Genomic DNA, 12,454 nt, shown 5'->3' with positions numbered 1-12,454 from the left:
CCCCTATTGCATGATTGTAAAAGGCGACTAAATTTAGGATCTGATCTTTTCTCTTCTTCCTAACTGACTTTATCTTTCCTAATGCCTCCCTTGGCAACGCCTCACTTCTGGCCTTGAGTTGACCGTTCGCCCCCTGTGAGGAAGGCTCTGGGTTCTGTCCCCTGGCCGAGACACACCAAAGTCTTTATAAAAGTGGTAGTTTCTGCTCCTTCTTTGCGCTCAGCATACAGGGAGTGGGACGACTGGTTCGCTCTGTTGTCAGTATAATGTGACCGGGTAGGGTGTGTTACTTGGTGTCTTCGGCGGCATGCTTCAGTGATATAGCACTATAAAAAGGGAAATAGTTCCACTATACAAGGAGACACAACATGAATATACCGCAGTCTCCCAAAAACACACCTCGCACAACATACACGCAACACCGCATACATGGGAGGCCGTCCTTACATGACCATAGCTGTTAATAGGACGTTAATGAATCAAACAAACAAACAAACAAACAAACTGAAGGGATCTGTATCAAATTGCATGTGCAGGTTCCACTAGGGGTCTTGTTGTACCTATCACATTTTGGGACCGATCGGTGAATAAGATGGCCGACAAGCCGCCATCTTTGGTTTTGAGATCTGAAGCTTGTTACTACTATTTTTCAGAAAGTACTGAAGGTTACCTTATGTCCCTGGTTATGCATATTGCACTTGGGTACCGATCGGTGAACAAGAAGGCCGACAGGAAGCCATCTTGAATTATGATAATTGAAGTTTGTTTCCGCTATTTCTCAGAAAGTACTGAAGGGATCGGTCTCCATGTGCAGGTTCCCCTAGGGGTCTAGTTGTCCATATTGCATTTTCGGACCGATCGGTGAACAGGATGGCCAACAAACCACCATCTTGAATTTTGATAATTATCCCCCGCGAAACGCGTTTGGGGGGATATTGTTTGGGCTCCGTCCGTCCGAGATCCTTTTCAGGACTATAACTCAAAAACTGTTTTAAAAACCGAATTATCCGTTACCATGGAAAACTTAGTCAAAAATACCAAATTAATAATGTTTTCTTTTGTTTCCGGACTATAACGCCAAAACCGTTCAACGCTGATCCTTGAAACTTTCTGTATACATCAGACAATGCCCGAGTTGTGCCTTTTGCTGTTGAGTACTTTCCATTTTTTGGAAATTTTTCCGTTTCTATGGAAACTCCGTAAAAAACTAAATTACAGCTTCTTTTTTGTTATATTTAAAGTTAAACTTGAATAATTGTTACTTTGACCTTGATGTATTTGGGTTTTATTCCAACTGCGAGGCGCGGGGGATTTTGCATTTTCGGACTAGTCGGTCAAAAAGATGGTTGACAGGTAGCCATCTTTGATTTTGATAATTGAAATTTGTTACTGTTATATACCTCAGAAAGTACTCAAAGGATCTTTCTCAAATTTCGTATATAGTTATATGTGGTAAAAGTTTGAAAAGCAGAGAAAAGATCCCTCTGGGATCTCTTGAATAATGCTTTATCGCGGAAGCATGACCTCGAAGACACCAAGGAACACATCCCACACGGACACATTTTACTGACAACGGGCGAACTGTGGTCAAAACGTTCCAAACGTCTCCCTGAACACCACCTTACCACTGGCCTTCGGTTGAGCCACAGAGCCTTGCCCCTTATGATGATAATATATAAGATAGGTCATGTATATTACGTTCATTGCGTATGTAAATAGATGTGACCTATCTTATACATTTCTCTTTCCTACTGATGATATATATATATAAGATAGGTCACGTCTATTTACATACATTACGTATGATCATTAGGAACGAGGCTCTGGTTGACCGCCCACCACTGTGAGGTAGGCTGTTGGCTCTGTCCATTCGCCGAGACACACCAAAGTGGTAGTTTCTGCTCCTACACTTTTCAATATTTATTTTATTGATCGGAACCATTTTAGTCAGCAATGTACAAATGAGTGTTTATTGTGTTCTGTATTCAAATTTCAAGTTTAAACTAGAATTAATGTTCACCAGACATGCTTAATCAACTTCATACTTATCATAACATAGATATGATTATGTCCGGATGCGTTTGATTTTAAATTGGTATGACACATAAGAGTAAAAACATTACAAAATGACCTTTTTTACAATTACTTTAATACTTCGTTATTGAATTCATGATTACGTTAAAAAATAAATTATACAACATAATCTGGACTATTTATAGCTGAAATGGACAATTTATACATTATATGTCAATACTCCAAGTTCAAGTTCGGGTTTTATTTACTTTGAGTCTGCGAATTTATCAGTTGGATATACATACATACATTAATATTTTACATTCAAATGAATCATATAATACATATTGTACGAAGATACAGATAGACATTCGGAAGAGTATAATTAATTGATTTATAAAGATTTTTTTGCATTCGAAGCTTTAAGGTATATTGCTAAGTTCTATAACTCTTTTACATTTGTTACATTAAAATATTGTATTAGTTTATACATACTTAGTTTTTTAAAGTAATAGTTTTTCATGATTTTTACGGATATTAGAGTAACATGGACATTTCAAAATAAAATGAAATTCAGCTTCAATATACTACAAGTATGTTTTGAACATTCAAAAAACAGGAATACACATGTAGTGGATTAATTATTCAATAATATATTGACACTTGTTCTTAACATTTTAGATAGTACACATACACCTGAAAAAATGTGTTATGAAAAAGCACACTAAGTGAAATTCAAATCAAATTAAAGAGCAAATAGAAGCCGACATCATAATAATCAATGAAGGTAGTGACTATTCGGGAACATACAAATATACCACAGCCTCCCAAAACACATTCACACCTGCAGCACATCGGTGGCATATTGGTCTTTGTAGTCATTGTTCGGATGGGATGCGCATAAATGATGTTTATTTGTCTTTTTTGTTTTCCTGACTACTTTCTAAAGTTCCGGTAGTCTCTCCTTGCTCTTTGTCTGTACTTGCAGCAAAGATTGTGTCACTATCAACGATCTGGTCCCTTACTACGCGCCCTTCACAAGTTGGCGAATATTCCTTCCCTCCATCCTTACAATGATCATGAGCATACGTGAGATATGATCCAGCGGCCAGGACGCATCCTGCTAAAATGGACGCTACACCGAGGATAAACAATGGATCCGTGGGTAGCACGCCCCAGGTCTGATCTATGTAGGCAGCCACGAAACAGAGAAATCCTTCCAATATGGCTACCAAACCTAACACATTTAAAATTCGGCTAGTCCTGTTCCTGTGTGACGTATGCGATGTTTTGTCTTCGTTGATGTGTTGAGCGTCACTCAGCGGTTGATGCCCACATGTGTTGCATATCGCACTATCCTGTAATGTCGTAGCGTGTTCTGTCCTAGTACATTTATTTTGTTCGTCCATTTTCTGGAGATATAAAACAAAATTTCTTAAAAATAAAGTACGATGATGAGATTATATAATAATTTGAAGACAATCTTCTTTTTAAATAACTTGTGCTGCTTATTGGTTATTATGGTTCATGTATACTATCCCATTCGTAAGGCGACTAAATTGGGGATATATTTTTTCTCTGCTTCCCTTTTGCCATCGACTCACTTTTGCTGTCCGGAACACACTAAAAGTCGCTCTTCACACAAACATGACACGACATACACGGGAATCTTTTTTCAAATAACCCTGGCTGTTAATAATACGTAAATATCATAACCCAAACCAAATGACTATAAGTGATGTTTAACTGTGTTCACGAAGACGTTAATTAAGAGAGTACGTTAACTTGAATAAGGTCCCAGGTTTAGTAGCATTTAAATAGTTTATACAATGGAATCAGTATACCATAATGAGTTCCTTCAAGCATGTAATGACGGTTGTCTTTTATCTACCCTAGTAATGTATACCTTATTTGTGGAAGCGATGCTGTAAAAGTCTATTTGCGAATGAGACGGCAAATATAGAGGAATACAAGAAGAGCAATTGAAATAAATATATTTTGAAGTAAAGAGCCTGTGTGTGATACATGTATTTATTGATGACAATTGCAACTCGATATCCTTACAATGACGTAATGAAGAGCAACAGAACTATGACAATAGGCAAGAGTTTCAGCAGAGTGAGGGTTCACTATTTCGGACAGGAAACGCTTGGCTGGCTCGTGGAAACCAAATAATTTATCAATCAATTATTATTTCGACCAGTATTCGTATTCTAACAATATTAAGCCAACATAGGTTCGGTTCCTGAAATTGGAGTAACGCATGAAAACAGTAAAAACTCTGATAAAAAATGAGAGCATTGATGTATCAAAAATATGAACGTCGATAACGCCATTTTATTGCAGTGATACGTTTCTGTAATTCCCAATACCGGATTATCCTCTTGAATAAAGCTACAATTTCCTACATCTGTATTTGAAATACTATAGTAGTTAATTTTAGCCCTGCAGGTAGGGCGTTAGAATTGTACCTGCTGCCCCTATTGCATGATCGTAAGAGGCGACTAAATTTAGGATCTTATCTTTTCTCTTCTTCCTAATTGACTTTATCTTTCCTAATGCCTCCCATGGCACCGCCTCACTTTTGGCCTTGAGTTGAGCGTTCGCCCTTGTGAGGAAGGCTCTGGGTTCTGTCCCCTGGCCGAGACACACCAAAGTCTATAAAAGTGGTAGTTTCTGCTCCTGTTTAGCGCTCAGCATACAGGAAGTTGGACGACTGGTTCGCCCGTTGTCAGTATAATGTGACCGGGTGGGGTGTGTTGCTTGGTGTCTTCGGCGGCATGCTTCAGTGATATAGCACTATAAAAAGGGCAACAGTTCCACTATACACGAAGACACAACATGAATATACCGCAGTCTCCCAAAACACGCACCTCGCATAACATACACACAACACACCGCATACATGGGAGGCCGTCCTTACATGACCATAGCTGTTAATAGGATATTAATTAATCAAACAAACAAACAAATAATTGGTTTAAAGGAACTATTCAGTCTAAGAGTACATTAAAACTTGCACATATTTCGGAAACAAATCAGTTATAACGGAAATTAGATTAGTTGGTTTTACTGTGATATGTCAGAAAAGCCCAATGTGTCAAATGTATGTGAAATGTTCAATCGTCATTACACATAGCCTTGTATGCCGAACCCTGACCGTTGCCTGTGTAGTAAAAAAAACGTTTTGTCTAGCACTACTCAAATCGCTCTTACAGTTATGTTAATGTAATTAGATGCATGTTCTTGTCTAAAAACAGTTTCATCAACTCCTTAGTGGTTATGTATTGCATTTGTTTAACGTGCGTGACTTTGACTCGGGTAAGGGTACAGCGTACATGTTGTGTACCTGCTTAATTGTATTGATCAACGATTTGGAATTTCAATGGTATTAATCAAAATACTTAACAATGTTGTGGAATTTGTCATTATTTCATTTTTCATAAGGAATGTAGAACAATACATTTATGTCATATTTTGCTTCGTGGTTATGTAGCGAATTAGCCTCACTGAATTGTTTTTTGTTTGTTTGTTTGATTTATTAACGTCCTATTAACAGCTATGGTCATGTAAGGACGGCCTCCCATGCATGCGGTGCGTTGCGTGTATGTTGTGCGAGGTGAGTGTACTGGGAGACTGCGGTATGTTCATGATGTGTCTTCTTGTATAGGGGAACTGTTGCCCTTTTTATAGTGCTATATCACTGAAGCATGCCGCCGAAGACACCAAGCAACACACCCCACCCGGTCACATTATACTGACAACGGTAATTGTCCCTTTAAAGGATTCTAAAATCAACATTTTTTAACAGTTTATAATGAATCCACTTTTCTTTTCGTTTGTTTTCATGTTAAAAATTAAACCGGCAAAACATCAAACAGCCGAAAATGTTCTTGAATAAGTTGCAAAGCATTTGTGTGGGGTTAATAATACGTGCCAGAAATAAGACAGTCTAAATGTCATAAGGGCAAACTCACCTGATATTCCGGTAGACAGACTGACATCGATGTTGCTTTATAGACGGTATGGTTTATATGAGAGAAGCAAACGTTTATTTTTATATTAGACAGATAGGGTGTAATACGTGTTTCAATGAAGTAGCGACACGTAGGCCTTGTTCGCCGATAATGGACTAAGGTGTATGCTTTATGAGTTCTATTATTAGAAACACCATCATCGCAAACTCATCGAATCGCAATAATTGAACGACATATGATAGTTTTCGTAATTGGTCATATTCAGGAAGAAAAGGTATATCAATACTTTTTTCTCTCTTACGTTTTAGTTATTGCGTTCTAGCCTATTAATAAGAATTTATGTACGTACAACCATATCCTTCTCATCTTTCAAACCGTCCCTTTTTTCTAACTTCCCTATTTTAGTAACCTCTTAGTACCTACGTGATGATATAATATTGAACATTCTTTATACCATATTTAGACGCAACTGCAGTGCTTTTAAAGCACGATCTCCGCCATATTGTTTTGGCCCAAGACTCAAACTGTATACGCTGTGGTTACCATTTGTTTAGCTATCTGTCAAACACATTTAACTGCTCATAGAAAAAAATTGATAGGTACAACGTCACTTAAAATTTGTAATGAGGTGGCTTCATCAGCTGTAATAACTTGCGTCAAATATTTTATCCTTTTGGTTAATAAAATATATTTAAAGTCAAATGTCAAGCAACAAAACCGTCAATATGACGAACGGCTGTTATTAGATATTCATTTATATTAATCTCTAACTATTTGATATACATGTATTTATCATATTATAGGCCTATGGATCTACATGTATAATAAATAGAAGATTTGGTTATTTTAAGTAGATTACGAAGGGTGTAATGCATTTGGAAAAAAAAACTGTTTGGACCAAACATGGCTTACGACACGTAAGGACTTAAAAGAGTTCTATTATTAGAAATGCGTCATCGGATCACAATAATTGAACGATGATTTTTATAATACTTTTCGTAATTATAAAAGAGATTTTTACTTCAATGATAATGTACAAAAAATATGTTTTTAATTACAAATGTATATCAATATCATAGGCTATTTAATAAGCCAAGCTATATTTAGTGCATCGTCGTCTATTAACATATACTAGTACTGGTACGAGGGCAACCAAATACATAAACGCCAAAAGGGGAGTAACTCTAACACGGCTAGCCACGTGGCCGTGTTTACGTTGCCTTTGCCGTGTCAGTGAGAACAAGTAATAGGTTATGATGTGGTACCCGTGTATAAATATGCCAGAATATTACAACTGTGTCAGGTTCATTTTTCTACACCACACTAGAGCAGTGAATTTATTAAACCAGAACTTCAACAAAACATATCAAGATGTTTTTGTGGGATTGGATACAGTCTTTCCTACAGTTATTCGGTATGTATCCGTATTGTTTCAGCGCTTTTCGCGCCTGAAACCGGCTAATTAGACATTTTTAGGGTATTGATTTTGCGGGAGTTAAAAGTAGTTACTAACACATCTTATGCATTTATCGATTGAAAATAGAAATAACTAGTTATAGTTAATTTTCGATTAATCGGTATTTGTGACAGTAGTTTAGTAAAGTTTATAAACGAGAGACGCCATAGAGGTACATGGTGTATACGTATAGATATATAGTCACCAAATAATATGAATTAACAGTTTTACATCAGAGTGGGCTGAGTCTTTGAAACTTCATTTACTAACCTATCTATCTTTTTTATTGCGTTGTGTGCATTAATTTGTAAATAGTTCTTTTGGTTATAATTACGAATTTGCGGTATTATATTAAAAAAATATATTTGTTTTAGGGTTCAACAGAAAAGCTAAGATTATGATAGTTGGACTTGACAACGCTGGAAAGTCGACCTTATTGAACATGCTTAAGACGGGACGTTTAGTGCAGTTTCCACCTACAGGTCAAGCACGTGGGTTTTAGTGATAGTCATCTTAATATAGTATAGATACTAATGATTGTGTATATCAAAGTATCAATTATATCTTGTAAAAGTGGATCAAGATAATAAATAACTACATAATCGATATTCAAATTTAAATTTTTATACACTTTCGGGTACTTGAAAATTGACGAAAATTTGTATTTGAAAATAAATCCCTTTTACTTTTCGGACAACAGGATGTGAGGAAATGGCCGTTGGTGGACTTACTATACAAGCATATGACCTCGGAGGTCATGTAGTAAGTAAGTACAGTCTAATTCCGTTATTCATTGGGGAGAGCTAGGGTTAAAACAAGTCATGATTGGCTATCTGGTATTGAAAAAGGGAATAAATTAATTATTTAATTTGATGATGCTCCTATTGTAAATTGAATGCTGTAAGGAGAAGTAATCCTTTTTTGTGGTTAAATACTATTGGTAGTTTGGATTTATTTTGACGGAAAATTTGTAGTATATAAGTTATGCCAATAGTCTGTTACTGATGCTATTTTCAGTATTTTGGTTATATATAACATCTGTTCATTTCATACTTACATTTCCTTTTTCTATGTCCCAATAGTGAGGAGGGTTTGGCTGGATTACTTCCCTGCTGTAGACGGCATTGTCTTTATCATCGACTCGGCTGATAGAGAGAGACTCGAGGAGAGCAGGGTCGAACTCACGGTAAAAACATTACACTTTCCTAACTTTCCCTTTCCTCATAAGTGTGGTAAAAAGATTCTTTGAAAGATATAATGTGACCGGTAGGGATGCTTCAGTGATATAGCACTAGTAAAGGGCATAGTTCCACTATTGCAAGACATACAGTTTACACACATAACATATTTTATACTGGGGAAGTATTATATATAATGTGATCGTCATTCAGTTATAAAACTACAAAATTATTTTTGAAGACTGTATGCATGAACATATCCAAGATCAAATCTGACAAAAAAATAAACTCTCGCGTAGTACAGTTTACCAATATTTAATATATAACGTATTTTGTACATTATGTCTTGCAAACAAAACCACGAAGAACAAAAATGATCTTCCCATGGGTTTTGTTATTTGTTTGTTTGATTAATTAACGTCCTATTAACAGCTATGGTCATGTAAGGACGGCCTCCCATGTATGCGATGTGTTGCGTGTATGTTGTGCGAGGTGCGTGTTTTGGGAGACAGCGGTAAATTCATGTTATGTTTTCTTGTATAGTGGAACTATTGCCCTTTTTATAGTGCTATATCACTGAAGCATGCCGCCGAAGACACCAAGCAACACACCCCACCCGGTCACATTATACTGACAACGGGCGAACCAGTCGTCTCACTCCCCGTTTGCTGAGCGCTAAGCAGGAGCAGAAACTACCACTTTTATAGACTTTGGTGTGTCTCGGCCAGGGGACAGAACCCAGAGCCTTCCTCACAGGGGCGAACGCTCATCGCAAGGCCAAAAGTGAGGCGGTGCCAAGGAAGGCATTAGGAAGTCAGTTAGGAAGAAAAGAAAAGATCCGAAATTTAGTCGCCTTTTACGATCATGCAATAGGGGCAGCAGGTACAATTCTAACGCCCTACCTGCAGGGTTCCCATGGGAGGGATTCTATATAAGATAAACCATGTATTTATGTATTTGACGTAACAGAGGATCCTGGAAGATCCCGAGATACCCCCAATTCCACTTTTGATACTGGGTAACAAAACGGACAAAGGGGACGCTATCGGCAAAGAGGAGTTGATCATGAAATTCGGACTACATCGCCATCTATTCAAGGTCAGTACAATCCATATGTATGTATGCACATATGTTTGGAAGTTATAAATCTAGTCTTTGATATGGCTAATTTAATTTTAATATTTGAATCTTGAATTTCGTCTCGCCCTTCCTTTCTTAATTACATACATGTATATAATGTGTATTTTTGCGATACCTTTTCTTTTGCTTTGTCCAATGTCCAAGTATAATTCTCAAATTTTCACGAAAGGTACCCTTGGTCTTTAGATGTGTGTTTGGTATTACGATCATCTCTTATTTCGCAATAGAAGTTTATCTGGTACTCATTCTAGGATCATATCAGATTTGATCGTCTAAAATTAATATGCAGATTTCTTATCACCCAATGGTGGTGTTTGTCTTTCTCATTGTCATTTAATTATCATTTGAATATGAGTTCCATTTATTAAATCATCACATATTGGGCATAAATCTGTCGTAGTTATCGTGCTTCAACATGGGAGGCCGTCCGTAAATGTCCCGTCTGTTAGTAGGACGTCAATCCTTGCAAATCCTTTTATAGTCAGAATGTGGCATTTGTCACTAATTGGTCTCTATATACACTTTTACACACACTTGTGTTTTAAATGTGTAACACCATCCTTATTTACACTGACATTTATGTTCTAGGAGGAGATATACCAGAGGACAGAGAAGGACACTTCTCCTCGTCGGGAGTGCCAACTGTTTATGTGTAGTATTCTGAAGAAGCAGGGGTATGGTGACGCCTTCCGGTGGCTGGCAAAGGCGACCAATAAATAGTCAGAAATGGACTTGTCAATGGATAATAAAGGTGACTAAATATCTATATGGACTTGTCAGTGGCTGATAAAGGCGACTAAATACCAATATGGACTTGTCAGTGGATACTAAAGGCGACTAAATGATAGATATATTATGGACCTTCTTTGGCCTGGAAGCCAACCTTCAATCCGACCAATGAATAGGCAGGAAAATGACTTTTCTGTAGTTCAATGCCGAATAGTGAATATCCCTAAAGTGTGTCGGTTGATGGCAAAGGCATGATATTACTCACGATGGCTGGCTGCCTGGCTATCAATTTCGTGTCTATTCATTGGTTGCCTTTAGCAACAGTAATGGACATATATCATAAATCAGATGGCATTAGGACATTTCAGCCATATGTGATTAATTATTTAATGTTTTTAGGTTTATCAACAAATTATATAGTTTTTATTATTAATATTATGTAATTATTTGCATGTACGATATTGGGGCGTGTGGTAAATCAGAGTGAGTTATGTGAGTATTGTATTGTTCCAAGTTTTACTTATCAGTAAGTAAACATCCTAATTGATGATAGATATTCTCTATGAATATAATATAGACAATATATTGAGTCCTTGGCAACTTCATTTGTCAATCAACCTAGATACAATGGTCTATGTCGTTCTGGCACAGGTTTGCTGTGTCATTAGAATGTTTAACCAACCTCTGAATCGGTTATAAACAGTTATATACGGTATGCTTCATATTCGCAGTAGGTCCATAGTCGATATGAGTTTATTGTTTTATAAATGCGATGCTTTATCTTAACAATATAAAAAATATTGTTTTATGATACATTTGTTTAATATTTGTTATCAAATGATTATACAAACAAGAAACGTAATAATATGTCCAATAACTAGATTTACGTGACATGACATGCTCGTGTGATGTATGTGAAGTAGTGTGAAACTGGTTGTTATTTTTCATCTATCCTTGTTATTGTTTATTGTTATTTATATATGCAGTGCCAATGCAATTCATTACCATGTGATCATGAAATTAGTCTTGAGAGACTGTGGTATGCTCGTGTTGTGCCTCCTGGTATTTATAAATGGGACTCTTGCCCATTTTGAAGTGTTATCTTACTTAGCATGGTACTAGAGACGCTAAACAGTTCACTCCCGCTGATCATATTATACTACCAATGTTACCTTATATTACCTCTATTCGGAGTTTCGGACAAGAGCAAAACATACTCAAAAATCACTAATCTGTTTTGTTTGCATGCTTTGAAGCTTGTCAACGAGAGATTTCCATAAAACTGTAATATTTTCATCTTTAATAAACTGCAATTAATGTCTGCGATAGAACTCTGGTATCATACATGGCAGATTTATTTTCTTCCTTTTACCGAATGCTTATCTATAATATTTAATTGGAATAGTAACTACGATAGTACTATGTTCGATTTTACTTATAATCTAGAGAGTTCTATTTTCGATCCACCACAGCCATGTTGACAATGTTATTGTATTATGACTGTGATATTGTTTGGTGGTTATACGCTTGTGGTATTGTTCAATAAAATCAATTGTTAAATAAATGCTTCTTAATAAACTTATTCTGCCGTGCCACCCACTAATTTGCATTTATACACACACACACACACACAAATCAATAAAACAAGCCACAATTTCTGTAAAACACTAGAAGATAAAGTGCAATACATATCGTAAAAAATAGGAAATGCATAAATACATTTGACGGTGCATAGAAGCAAACAAAAAGTGTTGATTCATATTTTATTTACGAAGCACTATACAATAAAGATCATTTGTTCCACTATTACAGGGAGATATTCCGCATACAGACGTTCACACACACACAACACATTTCATACAGGAAAGGACTTAAATGACTTTATCAATTACCTGTAATTTTAAAATCTTCAATTGTAAATCAAGTGGCAATTTTGAAAGAGACATTTTATAAACAGCAAA

The 12,454-nt window shown here is 36.4% G+C and overlaps 2 protein-coding genes across 3 annotated transcripts; one reads left to right on the top strand and one right to left on the bottom strand.

The window, feature by feature from the left end:
- Nucleotides 1–1,954: 1,954 nt before the first annotated feature.
- LOC138323382 (uncharacterized) lies at nucleotides 1,955–6,075 on the bottom strand. The gene is made up of 2 exons (XM_069267965.1): nucleotides 5,991–6,075; nucleotides 1,955–3,425 (listed from the first exon to the last, which is right to left on the bottom strand). The coding sequence occupies exons 1-2, from the start codon at nucleotides 6,015–6,017 to the stop codon at nucleotides 2,925–2,927; spliced, it is 528 nt and encodes a 175-aa protein (XP_069124066.1). The 5' UTR covers nucleotides 6,018–6,075; the 3' UTR covers nucleotides 1,955–2,924.
- A 1,035-nt stretch (nucleotides 6,076–7,110) lies between these two features.
- LOC138323378 (small COPII coat GTPase SAR1-like) lies at nucleotides 7,111–12,057 on the top strand. 2 transcript variants are annotated; one of them, XM_069267964.1, is made up of 6 exons: nucleotides 7,111–7,404; nucleotides 7,821–7,928; nucleotides 8,147–8,212; nucleotides 8,529–8,632; nucleotides 9,594–9,722; nucleotides 10,353–12,057. In XM_069267964.1, exons 1-6 carry the CDS (start codon nucleotides 7,362–7,364, stop codon nucleotides 10,482–10,484), a joined length of 582 nt encoding a protein of 193 aa, XP_069124065.1. In that variant the 5' UTR covers nucleotides 7,111–7,361; the 3' UTR covers nucleotides 10,485–12,057. The 2 variants fall into 2 exon arrangements, with proteins under 2 accessions (XP_069124065.1, XP_069124064.1); XM_069267963.1 differs by having other exon boundaries at nucleotides 7,201–7,404; nucleotides 7,821–7,937.
- Nucleotides 12,058–12,454: the final 397 nt, after the last annotated feature.

Source organism: Argopecten irradians, chromosome 5 (assembly GCF_041381155.1).
Source record: "Argopecten irradians isolate NY chromosome 5, Ai_NY, whole genome shotgun sequence".
In the NCBI taxonomy this organism is placed as follows: Eukaryota; Metazoa; Mollusca; class Bivalvia; order Pectinida; family Pectinidae; genus Argopecten; species Argopecten irradians.
The sequence above is the reverse complement of the archived record's forward strand: the minus strand, read 5'-3'. Positions and strand labels throughout refer to the sequence as shown.